This window comes from Coptis chinensis, chromosome 3 (assembly GCF_015680905.1).
Source record: "Coptis chinensis isolate HL-2020 chromosome 3, ASM1568090v1, whole genome shotgun sequence".
Classification (NCBI taxonomy): domain Eukaryota; kingdom Viridiplantae; phylum Streptophyta; class Magnoliopsida; order Ranunculales; family Ranunculaceae; genus Coptis; species Coptis chinensis.
This window is the reverse complement of record NC_141458.1, coordinates 56,783,938-56,801,826: the sequence shown is the minus strand read 5'-3', so window position 1 is coordinate 56,801,826 and position 17,889 is coordinate 56,783,938. Positions and strand designations below refer to the sequence as shown.

The following is a 17,889-nucleotide window of genomic DNA, read 5'->3' as shown; positions in this document are numbered from 1 at the left end:
GCTGTAACTCTGTTCTGCCAACTGTTGTTATACACGTGTCCCATATAGCCATTTAAGCCGGTCAAAAAGTTTTTTTTTTTTGAATTCTGAATTTTGTCTGTTTTGTTACTGTTTGCTTTTTGTTAGGTCGTGAATAGAAAAATAAAAAATAAAAAAAAGCAAATGTAATCACGTGCAAAGCACGTGCTAATTGCTAGTTTAAAGATAAAAGCCCAATTTTAATCAGTTGATTTTCAAAGAGTGACGGCTTAACAGTTGAAAAACAGTTAAAAATATTTACTTCAAACGCATGAGGTGGGGACATGGGACTTACTAAACAAAGTAAATAATAACGACCGCGTGGGTTTCGGTACTGGTGTCTGGTCCCACTGACGTGTGTTATTATCTTTTCAAGTAATAAAGCGAGTGTAGTGGACAGTCAACCAAGCTCTACTTTGGTAATATCGATTTTACTCTCCCTCTCTGTAAGTTTTTCTTCTTCGTTCCTCTTCGCTTTGTTTATATACGCTGCAGCATGTGTTGATTACGTACTGATTTCAGGAAATGTGTTTTCATGAGATTTCTTTTTTTGCTGTGGTGTGTCTTGACTGCCAAATGCATGCAACAGGTCGGAATCACAGTTCACCGCCTAAGGTTTTAAGAATCCAAATTGCCAATAGAACTATGACAAGTGCTACTTTATTTTTTTTAACCTGTAAAACTAACAACTTTGAACTCTTAATTTTGAGTACTTGATGCGTAACACAATTTGAAATAATGGGAACTTTTTTGCAACTCCGGGGAACTGTGTTGCAATGCAGACAATTATGCTTTTATGGTGGTATTCTACCTAACAGTTTTTCTTTTTCTTTTATGATTTTGCATCTAAGAAGGGCCTTCCTTTTGAAAAACTGTATTGCTACTGTAGTTCAACAATCTGACAGTATGCACAAAATGATTTGCTTCGATCAAATGAAGATCTAGGTTCTGGACTGTTAATCATTTGTAGAGTAAAAGGACACTAGATTTATATTTATATATGTATTGAAAAATAACAGTTTTTGTAAGATTTCAGTTTTAAACTGTCCTTCAGGGAAATTTACAATGGACAAGACCCAATTTCTTCTGTCTGTATTAAATTACATTTAAAGTCTGAAACATACTTATTTTACTTGTTGCAGCTCTGATCTGAAGTTGATGGAGTTCTCTTTCGAAGAGGATTCAGATATTAGTGAATCTGAGATCGAATGCCATATAGAAAAACCTTACGCAGAACTGAAATCTGGAAAACACAAAGTGAAGAATCCAAATGCTACGCTTAGATGTCCGTTCTGTTTGGGGAAGAAGAAACAAGATTACCGATACAAGGAGCTCTACCAACATGCTCATGGAGTGGGTAAAAGTTCTTCTAGTAGAAGTGCAAAAGAAAAGGCGAACCACCTTGCTTTGGCGAAATATTTGGAAGAATATCTAGCATGTGAACCTGGTCCCTCTGAGGTTATGGTTAAACCTGAAAGTGGTACCAAAATCCTTGAGCAAGATCTACTTGTTTGGCCTTGGGTAGGAGTCATTGTTAATGTTTTTACTGAGTCGTTTGGTGAAACTGGATCTTCAATGCAGAAGGAGTTTGCTAAGTATAGACCTTCAGAAATTCACACTTTGTCTGGAGGAGACTCTACTGGCTATTCAGTAATAATTTTCCCCAAAGACTGGACTGGCTACAAGGATGCAATGGCATTTGACAGAGATTTTGAAGCTGGCCAGCATGGGAAAAAGCATTGGAATGAGAAGAAAAACCAGCCTGGGTCAAGTTTATATGGATGGTTAGCACGTGCGGATGATTATAAAACAGAAGGGCCAGTTGGAGACTATCTCCGCAAGCACGGAAACTTGAAAACTGTATATGAGATTGTCCAGGAGGAAACAAGGGAAAAGCAAAACGTTGTCACGAGTCTAACCAATGAAATTGATGTAAAAAACGAAGATCTAAGCGAATGGGAAACCAAATTCAACACAAAAAGTATATCTCTACGTAGGGTTGTCGAAGAGAAGGACCTGCTACAACAAGCTTATAATGAAGGTTACAGTCTTTTTCTCCCCCGCATATCTTTTATTTAGACTTTATCTGTGTAGTACTTTGTTGATTCCTTTGTTATCTGTATCAGAGATGAGAAAAATGCAGCGTGTTGCACGTGAACATACTCGTAAAATTTTTGATGAGAACCAAAAGCTGAAAGATGAGCTGGAGTTTCAGAGAAGAGAACTTGAACGGAGGTCGAGAGAACTTAACAAGCATGAAACCCTAACGGAACTTGAGAAAAATAAACTTGATGAGGAGATGGAGAAGGTAGTCTCTTTGATATAAAATTCTGTTTTATCACTTTAATTTTTTTAATCTTATGCTGATGTGACTTCAGGATCATCATTTCATAACCATGAATCAAATCTTATCCACATGCAATCTTTTTCATCTTTGTTATTGAGTAAGTATAAATTTACGAAAATAAAAAATAAAAAAAATTTGTCTACAATTTGACGATCAATTAGTACGACTTACCTGAAGACGTTCTTCAGTTTTGAGGTAATATACTTTAACACATACACCATATAGGATGATAGACCACAAGCTTCAAGAATCTTGGGAGTTATGAGTGTCTCTTTCTCTTCTTCCTCCTGTCAGCAGATGGGTTTCTTGGTAGGCATAAAAGAAGAAGAGAGTGACTTTGCCTCCTTATATAAACTTTAGAAATCCTGTTTGGTTTAGCCCTTTCCATCATGGAAACTAATAGGATTATGGCATACACATTTTTTTTTGTGGAAAGGATACCGCCGACCTATTTTAGAGCACTTACAAAACTTAATATCTCACTTATATATTGGTTTCCTTGCCTCGTTAAGATTCTCATGGCAACTCATCGACCAGTTTTCGAAAACTCAAATTAGGCGTGCAGTGTGCCACAACTTTGAAAATCAAACACCTGATTCTTCAGAAGTTTCAGTGATGACATTTATATCAGGGTGGTTGAGTGGTCACTTAGTTTTTGACACATGTAGACTGTGAAACTTGATTTCTAAGTCGCTTGTCATGGATGAATGTACGGAATGAGAAGTCTGTGTGCCCTCTAGGTTTTCTGTACAGCCAATCTGTGAATCAATTTGGAGATGGAAGCCATAAAAGTTAAACAAACCCTTGGGTGGTGGAATAGAACAAATCCCATTGCAACATTTTTCACAGAATTGTTTTGTAGATCATGTATCAAATACATGCTAATGCCTTTTTGTTGTCATTCCAGAATGTTGTGAAAAATAACTTGGCATCGATGGAGCAGAAAAAGGCAGATGAAAATGTCTTGAGGCTTGTTGAAGAGCAAAAGGTCCTTAACCTTAAATTTTCTGTTTAACATTAAATGGTCCTTAACCAAATTTTCTGCTGCCACAGATAGGCAATCTCACCTTTTTTGAACTTATGTTATGATATGACAAACTGCAGATGGAGAAGGAAGCTGCTCTGAAGAAAATACTGGAACTAGAGAAGCAACTGGATGCTAAACAGAAGCTTGAACTAGAGATTGCGGAGTTGAAAGGGCAATTAAAAGTTTTGAAGCATATGGGAGGTGAAGATGATATAGGATTTCAGCAGAAGATGGAAGAGATGGTCAACGACTTGAATGAAAAAGTTGAGGAAATGAGTGGTTTGGAATCATTGAATCACACTTTGATAGTCAAAGAACGCGAAAGGAATGACGAGCTGCAAGATGCTCGTAAAGAATTAATTGAAGTACGTACTTCTCTCCCCCCCAAACTAAAGCTAATTTCTTAGTAGAGTTTGTCATCAAACTTCTGTCAAAATTCTAAAATTGAAGTATATATCTACGGTTTGTAACCCCTAATATGTGAACCAAATTATCTTCTATTTTATTATTACTTTCAGGGGTTGAGTTGGAAATCTTTCCCTCTTTAAACAAAATGCACTAAGTCACTGAATTTTTAATACAGCTAAACTTTTCAGTTTCCAGATTGCCCCTTATGTGCCTTTATAGCAAAATGCCACAACTCTTTTTCTCTTTATATGTGTGCTTGTCTTAATATTAGTATGTGTGGGTCTCTTACAATGGTTTTTCCGATGACTACACCTAATAGATGTAGCCATGCAGGATCCATTCGGTGGTTAGGAATCCATATAAAGGGTTTTACTACTCTCTCATCCGCATGAACAAATTTGTTTTTTCAGCCACACAAAAATTCAACAGTAGAGGAATGTGTCACTACTGTTGAAGTATATGATAGAGTGAGAAGCACTAGATCATTGTCCAAGTATTATAAGAATAGAATATGGGAATATCTCTACATGGGTTTACATCAAGTTAAGAAAAGAGCGTAGAAATATCCATAATATCTCCGGATTATGGAATATATCTGCATAGTAGGAAATTAGAATGAGTATATTTCATATGGTTTATTTCCATGTTAATGCAAGATTGAAATAAATCATATAAATATACCGATTCTAATTTCCTACTGTGCATATATATTGCATAATCCGGAGACATTCTGGATATTCCTACATTCTTGTCTTAACTTGACATCAAACCATGTAGAGATATTCCCATATTTTATTCTTATAATACTCAAACAATGATCCAGTGCTTCTCACTGTATCATATACTTCAACATTATGTACTTGCTTCTTTTTTTTTTTCTTGATAATAACTTGACTTCTTATTCAAGTTTGTTTTGGCCTATGAAATTTTCCAAGTTGGAGCATGTTGTACAAGGCTGTGTTACATGGGTACGTGTATTACTCCGGCGTGTCCCGTGTTGAGTCGTGTCAACACCGACATTGGCATGACTCGACTCGCCTTGTAATAGTTCAAAAAACTCAGATCAAGATGAAGGAGAAAGATCAGAATCTTCTTTGTTGTTAGATATGTTTTATAAAGAGAGAGAGAGAGAGAAGGTTTACCCTAAAACCAAATCTACTTTTCTTCTGGTTAACAAGGAGGCGGGGAAGAAGACTAAGCAGTTAGGTTTTTGAATTGAGATTTAAGTTAGGATCCTACTCAACTTTGATCCAGTAGAACCTTAGCAACTGAAAGCGTGGAGCGAGGCTGACACTTGCGCTTTAAATCCGCACTTTCCAGCTTTTAGACCAAAGTTGTATACAATTCGGGCTTTTTCAGGCTCAAAAAGGCCCTACCAATCAAGATGGTAATACGTTTATACGTGTCAAAGCCACCAATCAGAATGATACTACGTGTCAAAAATGTTGACGTTGACGTAGGGAATACAATAAAATTCTTACTTTTCACCTTTCTTTAGGAAACTAACACCTTGACAGGCACCCGCTAACACGTGCCCAGTGATCACCATACAATGCCTTGTTTTTATAAATAGCCACCCGGTTGGAAAGATAACAAAAAAACGAATACCACGTCTAATTAATTAACTTTAACCCCCAATATCTTTTAATCAGGGAGTGACTCAAGGACAAAAACGGCTGAAAAAGTAACTCTCAACATCACATTTTTTTTTAATCACTCACAAGGATTGTGTAGATGAAATGTTAAGTATACCCTTGATACGAAATAAAAAACAGTTCGGGTAGATGAAATGTCAAGTATACCCCTGACGCGAAATAATAAACAGTCTGGCCCAACCGAAACGACCTAGTGTATATAGTATGAACAATCATTGTTCATATCTATTTGGGTATATCTCAGCATGAGCTACGGTCTGGCCCAACCGAAACGATCTAGTGTATATAGTATGAACAACATACCTATTTGGGTATATCTCAGCATGAGCTATGAACAATAATTGTTCATATCTCAACATAATGTATGATCAGTAAAATACTTATTGGAGTATGAACAATCACTGTTCATACCTATTTGTAGTATGGACAATCATTGTTCATACATCAACATTATTCATATCTCAAACATGAGCTATGAACAATCACTGTTCATACTTCAACATGAGCTATGTACAATAATTGTTCATACCTCAACATAATGTATGATCAGTAAGAACACCTATTAGAGTATGAACAATGATTGTTCATACCCTGAACAATTATTGTTCATACCTCAAACATGAGCTTTAAACAATCAATGTTAAACAATCACTGTTCATACCTCAACATAATGTATGATTAGTAAGAACACCTATTGGAGTGTGAACAATCATTGTTCTTACATATTTGGGGTACGAACAATCAACATAGTGTATGAGATATGTTCACCTATTTGGGTACGAACAATCACCAAATTTCTCATATAACACAGATGGGTTAAACTTGTATTTAAAAAATAAATAAAATAATTTTATGCTTTGTATCTATAATAACACGGAAGGGTAAAATTGGTATTTTCAAAAAAAGTAAAAAGGCTGCGCCAACATATTTTGTCCTAGAGGGTTTTTAAAATTGAAATCGTGGGTTTGTGGGTTTATTTAATGTTGGAATTTGTCCTTGTGACTTACTAAAAAAAAATGGTGTCCTCTAGAGTTGTTTTTCCCCGAAATTGGTCCTCTTGACTCTTTTTTTTATCTTTTAATATTGTATCGGAGTATCAAAACATAAGGAATTAATTAAGGATAACTTAAAGTAAGCGCTCTTGACCCGCTTTGGATATTGAAAATTTTCATGTTAGGCGCTTCCGCTGTCGCTCCCACTCACGCTTTACATTCATTCTTGTAGCTAAGGGTAAAACTGTGTCCTAATTTATCTAAATTAGGAACCGGACCATCTTACTATTGGGCATTTTTAAAACTTTGTTTCATTTAGCTTAGGTCCAAAAGGGTCTATTACAATCATGTGGCCTGACTTACGTTAAGCTATTACATCTAGTTTCATTGAGCTTACTGATAGAAGCCCACTTCCTATAATAAGTATCTTTCCAAGTGTTACCAGGTCCTTTAAGACTTAACAAACCATAAAATTTTAGAATTAGAATATGTACTTACTAACTCGTAGGTTTATTTTCCTAGCCTTCTTATCAAATAATAATATTTTTTTAGTAGAAAAATACTAAAATAAATTAAATACTCGCCATGTCCCCGTATCTGATTTTTCCGATCTTGTCATGTCACAATCCCCATACCGGTGTCCAAACCGAACACTCGTACTAGTACCCATGGAACACAGGTACAAGGACATGACCTGGATTGTTTATAGTTGTTTATGCTGTAATAGTATCTGGTTGAATCGCTAAATTTATACAGGATTATTATTTTTGACTAAATCTTGAAAGGACTTGTTTTGATCCCTTAGGGTTTGAATGACATATTGACTGGTCGTACTAATTTTGGAATCAAGAGAATGGGAGAAATTGACACAAAACCATTTCTACATGCATGCATGCAAATACATCCAACTGAAGCAACGACTAGATCTGCTCAACTATGTTCCTTATGGCAAGAGTACGTAAAGAATCCAGGATGGCATCCATTTAAAATAGTCAGCCTTGGAGAAGGGGAGCACCAAGTAAGCTATCAATATCCCTTTGGTTTTCCTTCTCTTACTAGCGGGGTCCTCTTAGATGCAATGAGCATCAATCCTTCTTGGGTTGTTAATGTTAGTATATAGGCTTAATGTGCATTACTTGATAATTCTTTACTAGAATCTTGTGCTTTCCTAGAGGCATTAGCAAATGATAGGCGTCATACACAGATTCTGCTTCAACATTTACCAAATCAGATAGAACTAGGGTTTTGTATATTCACCGTAAACTTGTGCTTCACCAAAGTTATGGCATCATGATGCTCTGTCCAACTTATTAAAGAAGTGTAAACTGATGTGTCTCTAGGTAAAGCTTAAGATTTAAACCATAAAAATGACGGCACGCTTGAATCTGCTCTTTTAGTAAGAAAGCAGGTGAAGATTAGGTGTTTGTTGTTTTTTGAATCAACCAGTGTGACCATATTAAAGGCATCTTTGCATTGTAGCTCAACTTTTTCCTTTTTTTATTCGTTTTCCTTTTTAAATAATAATAATAATAATAAGATAGTTAGATAATAGAGTCGCATTTGTTCTTCAGAAACCTTTGAGTATGATAAAGTTAAGCTTAGTTCTTCCAAGTACAACACAGGTGATCTCTCTACTCTGGTCAAAGGTCTTTATTGCAATTTTGGTGTACAGAATCAAAACAATCAGAATATAAAGATAAAAAGATAAAGTCGAACAGAATTCAGTGTATCATGAATGGGATGGATCTGATCAATCATTAGGCACGTTAATTGACTTCCCATTGTTGTCTAAAAAAGAACTAGTAAAGTTGAAGATTTAGCAGTTTTTGCTCTCGTTCCATGTGGACATCTTTCATTACTTTAAGACCATGGTTTTCCAATCTCTCTTTTTAATTATTTATATTCATTAATGCCCTATGGGGCTTACCAATTAAAGCTACACCAACTCTTGATTTTTTTTCCACCAAAGAATATCTTGTTCAATGTGATCATTCAAAATTAGTATGTATTTACCAATGGGCATGGGCAGGGGTATGGAAATTGGTTGGGTATGAGTCGGATGGCCACCCCTAATATAAATTTAAGGAGCATTAATTGTTAAATATCAAATTTAGCATAAAAGAACTCAAATATAAGATAAATATTGCAAAACATTTAATCTCATAATTGATGATCAAAGGGTTTATAGTCTTCTCAAAATATATTTACAAGTCATGGCACCTCATAAAGAAGCCCTTTCCAAAATGACAAAAAAGAAGCATGTGACTCCCTGTACGAACATCTAATCAAAGGTCAGGAGTCCTTTGAGCAGAGTAAGTCCCCAACTCTCATACGTGTATCTTCATGGGATTGAGTCCAAAAACTGGCAACAACTATAAGAGGTTAAACCTCACTATAAGCAAGCTTACCCAAAAGTTTAGGACCTACTTAGCATAAGAACCATCTTTTGGATATTAGTTAATATTTCATTTAACTTGTACTAGCAAATGATTCAGAATTAATTTTCAACACTACACATGATAAGAGTACGACTTGTAATATTTAATATCAAAGGAAAATGGTTATCATTAACCATGGGTAACAAATCCAACGTAAGAAACTAAAACAAATGTCTTAGAAACTATGATAAGCCTATGACTCGTAGCTCTTATTGACTATGGCTACAGCGGGATCCATTCATCAAATTTAAACCACGACAAGCCCACGTCCCGTAGTACTTATTGACATCAACTACGATGGGATCCTTTTGCGGAATCAACCACATACATATAGCACACTCATTAACTTTAACAAAGCTAAACGTGCAAATAAACATAAACATATATAAAATAAAACATCACATGTAGATATTGAAAGTCCACTAGATGCAATCACAATCGAGTGTCATAACGTGCAGAAATAAATAAATAAATAAAATGACATGATCAAATTTGAGTAATGTCAGAAAAACAGTTTCTTTTTGCGCAGTCTTGGGAAACAATTCATATAAAATTGAATATAACTCCAAATCAGTCGAATCCAAATCCTGACACGTAGATCTAGATTTAATCTCAAGGAACTTTTATCTAATTAAGTACCTAAGTCATCGTAATACCTGACTAAACCTCAAATTTTGGGAAACGTCAGAAAAACAGTTTCTGGTCTGTGCAGTAAACAATTCATATAAAATAAAATATAACTCCAAATCAGTCAAATCCAAATTCTAAGAAATCCAGACACGTAGATCTAGATTTCTTCTCAAGGGTAAAATGGAAGATTCTTTCTTTGAAATTTTCAAAAGTCTGTACAAGCAGAGAGTAAAAATCTGACATGTTTCTTGTGTCACAATCCATTAAACCCTAACATGATTTTAATATACTCAAAGTGAAATAAAATAAAAACGTTTTGATTATGATAATTCATAAATTGTTTGTGCAAAGAAAGATATGAGTACTAAGCACCTAGGCGTGAGGGTAAACTTGTCTTAAAACATGAAAATCAATGAAAAAGATGATCTCTTCCTTTCTCTCCCCAAAGCTCTTTTTGATCTTCAAAGTGTGTGCAAGACAGTTTTTTTTGTTGCCCTAGTTTCTCTTAAAATGCTAGGGTTTATTTAGAATAAGAGATTATAAGTTATACCCACGTTTTTGTTATGGGGAGAGATAGAGCCACTCCCAAAACGTACAAGGTCATATCGAATCCTACCAGTTGAATTAAGAACTAAGAACTGATATTTTGTAGATATGATCTCCCCACCATGAATAACATGCCCACCAAATTTCGGCTTATTCAAATATGTTTAACCTAATCAAATGTTATTATAAAATCGGAAAATTCTTGATTGTTAAATAAATGTTCAAAATTGAACACTAGTTTTCGCAAGGTTAGACATATCCAAATAGGATGAAATTTTGTGGGCATGTTATCTATTGTGAGAAGATCATATTCACAAAAAATCGGGTCTTAATTCAATTTGTAAATCGATGAAGTGGCTCGGGAGTGACTCTAATGGGAGTGGCTCTATCCCTCCCCTTTTGTTATTTACACCCCAAAAATAATAGTCTAGACCCCCAAATCATTTCTAGATGGTTCAAAACTTTTAGGGTCATATGTATGTACATATATGGACATGTTTTAAAAGTAAAATACACAAAAAACTTGTTCTATGACCATAAATCCAACCAATACAATTAAATCATCATTTTTACTTAAATAAAAAGGTATGACAAAATTATATATGTAGACAAAATAAATACAACTAATTAACTTTTCAAATCGAACAATTAATATATATATATATATATATATATATACCCACTCCCTTACTATATATATATATATATATATATAGGGTTGTTACATTGTACAATTCGTATGTGACTCACATCTTCATTTTCAAACATGTTTGACACCTGATAAATTCAGGTGATTCGGATTAGATCTACGAGTTATCAAATATTAAGTAGGTTTACATGCAATTGTTTGCTTGGCTTGCTATCAAATTTTATCTTCCCATATAAAAGAGTTTCGATATTGACCTAGAATATGTCCAAAAAAACATAAATTAATTAATAAAAAAACGTCATAAATAAATTAATATATGTCCAATCTAAACATTATTAATTGCTGCAGGAAGTAATAGATGAAGAGGACGAAAAATTACAAGAACTAAAAGAAGAATTTGGAGTTGAAGTGTACAATGCCGTGGTTGTGGCATTGAAAGAGGTAAACGAGTATAACCCTAGTGGGAGGTATACTGTACCTGAACTTTGGAACTTCAAAGAAGGTCGGAAAGCCACTTTAAAGGAAGTCATCAACTATATACTGAAGCAAATAAAGACAAATAAGCGCAAGAGATGACGAGGGGAAGGTTAGTGTTCAATTATTTACGACAGTTATTTTATTCTTACCTATTTTTTTCTACCTACTTATTTTTGGTTGTTGATATGTATCGAGACACACTCGTGTGTATGTCAATGCAAATAGAGAGTAGAAAAAGACAAAAAGTAAGTAGGAAAAATAGATGGCTCTAGATGTGCTCTTATTTGATTTCTTACTTTCAATTTCTTTCAGTTCTATATATTTGTTACTTATGTAGGTCAGTGAAGATTCTTTAACTCAGGTCTACATTCAAACATGTACTCACACTGAAAGCAGTAGGAAAAAAGATTCCATTAGAAAGGAAGCCAGTGTAGGTTACATTGAGTAGCTATAAAATAGGTGAGTAAATTGCAATAATGAAAGGAAGGGAGAGGTATTTAGAAACTAAACACTCAAACTTTATTCATAAAATAAAACTTACAATTCTCTTCAAGTACATGTCTTCCTTATATACTTGTCTAGCAATGTAACTGACATTAGAGACAATTAATAGCAATACTAACACCAAGTGTAACTCCCACCATGACTATCTCAAAGGTTAGAATATCAAGAATTTTCAGTTTAGATTTGATAATTAACCACTTTCAACATGCCCCCTCAAATCAAAACATTCGTATGCCAAGCATATCTCAACTAAAGATTCAATTGACAATGGTTTGGTGAAAATGTCAGCTATTTGCTCCGTGGTATGGCAATAGTTCAGGTCCACTTTTTTATGCTTCACATGGTCCCTGATAAAGTGAAACCGAGTTTCAATATGTTTACACCGAGTTTCAATATGTTTGCTTCTCCCATGTTACACTGGATTCTTCGCGAGTTTTATTGCTAATTTGTTATCCACATATATGACCATTGGTTCTTCTTGTGGATGATCCAAATCCTTTAACAAATTTTGGAGCCAAATTGCTTCACACACAGTAGATGAAGCTGCCACATATTCTACTTCACACGAAGACAAAGCCACAATATCTTGTTTCCTGTGATGCAGGGATACTCCTAAAATGTCATTGCACCCGTATCAGTCAGGTACGATACCGATACGGGTACTAGATACTTCTAGGGTACTGGAATCCCTAAAATAGACCTGATCCGAAAGTTCTACTCCATTAAAATGTAAATTGTTCTTGAGTCGAACAACTGGTGCTAAGACTTCCTCATAATCGATACTATACTTCTAGATCGATGCTATACTTCTAGCTGTATAGCAACAAGCCTCGCCTTGTACCGGTCAACATCTCCATCCGGTGTGCGTTTGATCTTGTACACCCATTTAACATCTATCGCCTTGTGGTTAAGTGGGAGTGTTGTCAACTCCCAGGTGTTGTTCTTCTCGATTGCATGCATTTCCTCGTCCATTGCATATCGCCAACAATCTTATTTCATAGCTTCTTGGAAGTTGATAGACTCATGATCAGTATGTAGGCAAAACAGACTGTTATCCACATCTTCTGTCTCCTCATATATCTCATCCAGATCTCGCATTTTGTTGGGTGTGGATGATCTCATTCTGCTTTTACGACTAGTGAATTGTGAAGTACTATGTGATATAGGTGGTGTGGTAGGTGGATGAGGTGAGGGTGTTCCTGGTTGAGTAACCACCTGAGAGGACTCTCCTAGTTCCTCCACCATAGGATGCACTTCAGAGTGATCTTCACCACTCCAACTCCACGCTTCTCCTTCATTGAAGGTAATATCTCTACTAACCACCAGTTCATTGGTTAGTGGGTTGTAGAGTTAATACGCCTTCAATTCTTCACTACAGCCAATAAAAATGCATTTTTCACCATGGTCATCAAGCTTCTTTTGGCAACTGGTACTTGGGCATATGCAAAACACCTAAACATCCTTAGATGTGTCACAGTAGGTGTGTAGCCACTCCACGCCTCTTGAGGTGTCTTATTTTTCACACTTTTTGTCGGGCACCGATTAAGCAAATAAGCCGAACAAGCTACTGCTTCTGCCCAAAAATATCTTGGCAATCCTTTCTCCTTGAGCATGGTTCTTGTCATGTTGGGAATGGTTCGGTTCTTTCTTTTTGCGACGCCATTTTGCTGTGGCGTATAAGCAGTAGTGAGCTGATATTGAATGCCTTGTTCCCTGCAATATTCTTGAAATGCATTTGAAGTGTACTCACCTCCTCTATCTGATCAAAGTGTGACAATCTTACTCCCTCTTTCTGCCTCGACAAGTGCTTAAAAGTAGTGAAGGCAGCAGACTTTTCTTTAAGAAAATACACCCATAGTTTTTTGCTAAAGTCATCAATGAAGGTAATGAAATAATGATTATCTCCAAGTGATATGGGATCTAGTGGACCACATATGTCGGTGTGAACAAGTTGCAATGGTTGCTCCACACGCCTTGACTGCCCACTAGGAAAATGGAGTTGTGTTTGCTTGCCAACTACGCAACCTTCACAAATATGGCTTGGGGACTCAATTTCTGGCAGACCATGCACCATACCAGCTGCTAATAACAACTTCAGACCATTGAATTTAGATGGCCGAAGCGAAGATGCCACTTCCATGACTCATTCTCCATGCGACGTAGAAAGCAGTGCTCAAACTTTGTGTTGAGGTGCAAAGGGAACATGCCTTGCCATCTTGACACGAGCTATAAGTCTGCCATGCGCATCTCTCAAAGCAAGATGATTGTCCTCCATGTGTACAACATACCCCTTTTTTAGAAGTTGTCCGACACTTAGAATGTTACTTTTCGTGGTAGGTATATAATACACATCAGAAACATACTCAGGTGTACCATCCTTTTGATAGATCTTGATCTTCCCCATTCCTCCGACGGGTAATTTTATAGAATCTCCTAAAGTCACACTGCCACGAACACCTTCTACAAGTTCCACAAATAGATGTTTCTTCCCACACATGTGGTTACTTGCACCTGTGTCAAGGAACCAAGCTTCATGTTGCGCACCTAAATCCTCATGAGCGAGAAGAAGAGTATTTTCACTACTCACATCATCATATGTTGCTTCAGCAAGGTTGGCTTCATCTTTAGTCTTATGCCAACAATCAAAACTATAGTGCCCATATAATTTGCAAATGTAGCACTGGATATTTCTGGTACTTGTTTCTCCAGGTGTGGATCGTCCTCGGCTGCCTCTACCACGACCTCTAAAACTCTGATTTTCATACTGATTTTGCCAGTGTCATGGTTGGGTTCCTCGACCCCTGCCTCTACCACGACCTCAGTTAGAGTTGTGGTAGCCTCCTCGATTAGCACCACGTTCTCCTGGTGTGCGTGTTCCAATACAGTGGAACTTGCAAGGTGACTGACAACTACCTTATATTTTTTGTGTTTGGATCTATATAGTATATTATACAAGAATATATTAGGGGCAGCATGCAGTCTTCCTCCTTTTTAGCTCTGGATCAAATAGAAAATTTTAGACAGAGTTTCAGACCTGAATGATAAATGGACTAAGTTGTGACTAATCACTTGAAAGTCTTCATGCTTATTTTTTTCAGGCATTGTTGCAAAGCAAATCTCCTGAATTTCTTTTTAGCCATGCATTTTTGTGGGTAATCATCGTCTCAAGTTATGTCATTCTGGTCTTCTTTTCTCTTTTGGAGTTATTGTTATCAGTTGAGCGAAGTGTCTTTTGGGATAGGGGGCTTAAACCAAACGTCTTGTCCAGTGTGTCTTTTTGTTATTCTCCATCTTCCTTTATTTCTCTTGTTCCATTAACTCCTCTCGTGCACTTTGTCTGGTTCGACACTTTTGCTTCACACCTTTTAGACCTCTTTTGTCTCACGCAGCACCAGCCAACGAGTGCTTCCTCATTTTTTAGGTTTTCACAACCACGACTGACGACTGTGTCTGGGCGGTGGAATATGATCTAGAAGAAATTTTTGGAAAGGCTTCGAGGAAGTTAGAGGATGGCATGCCTCCCTGGTGAATTGGAGGCTGGCTTTATTGCAATTATCTTTGTATGGGAAGACGAGGAGGAGATTGATAGATATACAAGGGTAATCTCAAATTTTTGCACAATAATTCCCTTGCCCCGTTCATAAAGTCTAAAGGTTCATAAAGTCTAAAGGCTCGTTCAATCGTCTTGGAGCCCTCTTGATAGGCACATTATTTGTTCGAACTAGCAAGAGATGTTCCCAAAACCATTGCTTCTAAGACCAATGTGCGATCAGTATGTGTTACTAGATTGCTAACTAGAGGAGATTGATCATATACCATTCAAGTTCAAGCTTCTGCAGTTTGGAGCCACTTTGATGCAGGTGCATGTTGACATCATGCTGATCTCATCCTGAAATCATAATGGTTGCCTCCTATGTCTTATTTAGTTATTTGCTTAAGAATTAGTAACTAGTTTGTATTGTGTTAATGGTTTACTAATTTAGAAAAATAGGTTATATAGTAGTTTCTATTTTGGTTCAAATTAGAATTAGGAGCAAGTTTTTTATATATATAGCATCTTGGCATTCAATGTTTGTTGGTTTGAATTGAGTATTATTTTAAGATAATTGATCTTTATGTTTGAAGTTTTAAACCCTAGTTTTAGGTGTTTGTTTCATTAAGATTAATTGGTGTTTATAATCGAAGTTGCTTCTGCCCACGTATTACATCACACTTTTTCCTAGAAGGATGGGGTCAGCCACTATACTGAAGATACCTATAAAAGTAAAAGCAGGCTCACAGACTTTGAGAATTCCCTTACCTGCGTTTAATTGTCGCAGAAGTTCTCTCCATAGTGGCACAAAGTCTTTTCAGACCACTTTACATCATAATTCATTCTACACAGGATAAAGGCCAGTCTGACTCTTTGAGTTTCTACTTTGCATTCACACGATTCTAATAATAATTGTGTTGTGATCGATCCAGTGATTTCTTCTTGTAGCTTTGTATTGTTCTTTCTTTGTAAATTTTTTTTCCTCGTGTTGGATGCACTATGCAGGATGTCAGGCTCTACTACCATCTGTTATTCTATAAAAGCATGTATACATATATACCGATCAAAGAAAAAGATTCTAGTGACGTTAACTATTTACTATCCTCACGCTGTCAAGCGTTTGCATTGAAGTCTTGATTTTGTTGTTGATGATTTTCATTCACAAAATGGATTGCAATGTCCATTAAAAGACATACCTTTCATCTCATTCAAGTACATCACAAATTTCTAAGCTAATAAATTTGTGTTTTCGAAAGGTGCTGGTACATATGCAACTCACTTGAGTTATTTCTGATCTTTTCTCTTTACGGAATCATGGGTAAATATTTATAAACAAATAAAAGGGTTAACTGACTTAACTCCAAAGCTCATCCAAAGCATTGCGCTGTTTCTTGGCAAATTTTAGAGCTGCTCTGTTTGCTCAATAGGATTACACACGTTTGTGCTGCAGGTTGAAGAACCATAAAGTGGACAAGGAGCTTAAGAGAACATCGGTAATTGCAGCTGACAGTATTGGTGTCGTAGATGTAACACAAGATTCCAGAAATACTCTCCCTACTTAAGTTATTTTATTGTATATTTTAATGCACTCTCAAACAACCTGTATATAATATTTAGTTAATCTGTACACTTTCAGACTTTCAGTCCCGCCCTTCTTGTCTGAATCCAGAAGTTGCAACTTTTGAATTATGTCTCTAAATCTATGTTTGTCGTAGTGGGAGCTTCTCAGTATTGTCGTATGTAGTCCAAATTGTCTTGATGGTGTAAAATCTGAATTGGGGTAGTAACTGTGATTATTGTTGGGATTTTTTTAGATAAAACCCCCATAGTTTGTGTCATTTTTGAATGAACCCTCCATGATTTGGCAATTCACACTCAGTCCATCTGATTCTGTTTGGCTAACATCCATATTTGCATTATTGGCCGTTCTATCCTTGTTTTTCTCGTGTGTTAAGTTAACTGTTAACTAATATGAGCTGTGCCCCAGTGCTCGCTGAGCAGATTTTAGGCTTGTGACTCGTGAGCTTGGTTCAAACTACACTTACCAAAGTCGGAAACTAAAAATGTACGGGAAAGCACCTGATATTCCCTCTCAATCTGAACCGGCTGAAGAGGCCTGAAGCATCAGCCGAACTAACATATCAAGTTCATCCCGAAACAACAGATTCCTCATCAAAACTCCGGCAGGATAATCCATTTATTTCTTTTTTTATTGTTGGTCTGGTCTGTAGCGCTGACAGAACGCACTTTCAGTATTAGGCCGCCGTCAAGACGAAGGCACTTTGTTCCGAAGGCAAAGAGGTAGTAACAGGATGGCGGTGCAAAAGAAAGCTTTCATTCCTTTTTTCATGGAAAGCACCTTGATATTGAGAATAAACTAAAAATTAAATTAAATCAAACCAGACACAATAATTGAGTGAGTCATTAACAATTCAGTAGTAACTAGAACAACAAAAATCTACAAGTCAATTGGGGTTTGGAATTAAAACCCCCAAGTTTCAACAACGAACAAAAAAAAACATGAAAATTGTCAACAGTGAAACCCAACAACTGATCTATCACCAACATAAATTGAAACCCTACTCAAAATACTAGTCTCCACATGATGAGTTAAAAAATGGAAAACCCCAACTCTCCCCTCGCATCACCAACTCCCACCGGTTGTT

General features: G+C 36.2%; 1 protein-coding gene and 1 long non-coding RNA gene across 3 annotated transcripts; one reads left to right on the top strand and one right to left on the bottom strand.

Annotated features, from left to right (window-relative positions):
- The first annotated feature begins 306 nt into the window (after nt 1-306).
- On the top strand, nt 307-16,912 carry LOC147510117 (factor of DNA methylation 1-like). Of its 2 annotated transcripts, none has more exons than XM_086602162.1 (8): nt 307-464; nt 1,161-2,059; nt 2,145-2,326; nt 3,273-3,353; nt 3,470-3,757; nt 7,253-7,465; nt 11,059-11,296; nt 16,674-16,912. In XM_086602162.1, exons 2-7 carry the CDS (start codon nt 1,177-1,179, stop codon nt 11,284-11,286), a joined length of 1,875 nt encoding a protein of 624 aa, XP_086458288.1. In that variant the 5' UTR covers nt 307-464; nt 1,161-1,176; the 3' UTR covers nt 11,287-11,296; nt 16,674-16,912. The 2 variants fall into 2 exon arrangements, with proteins under 2 accessions (XP_086458288.1, XP_086458289.1); XM_086602163.1 differs by lacking the exon at nt 307-464 and adding an exon at nt 546-607.
- Nucleotides 4,454-7,239, bottom strand: LOC147510118 (uncharacterized). Its single transcript, XR_015218752.1, has 2 exons — nt 5,759-7,239; nt 4,454-5,680 (listed from the first exon to the last, which is right to left on the bottom strand). It is a non-coding gene; the product is annotated as an uncharacterized LOC147510118 (long non-coding RNA).
- Nucleotides 16,913-17,889: the final 977 nt, after the last annotated feature.

Coding starts and splice junctions, on each gene's coding strand:
- LOC147510117 (XM_086602162.1), top strand. CDS start 1,177: ATGGAGTTCTCTTTCGAAGAGGATTCAGATATTAGTGAATCTGAGATC. Junction 2,060..2,144: donor ACAACAAGCTTATAATGAAG/GTTACAGTCTTT, acceptor TATCTGTATCAG/AGATGAGAAAAATGCAGCGT. Junction 7,466..11,058: donor TTGGAGAAGGGGAGCACCAA/GTAAGCTATCAA, acceptor TAATTGCTGCAG/GAAGTAATAGATGAAGAGGA.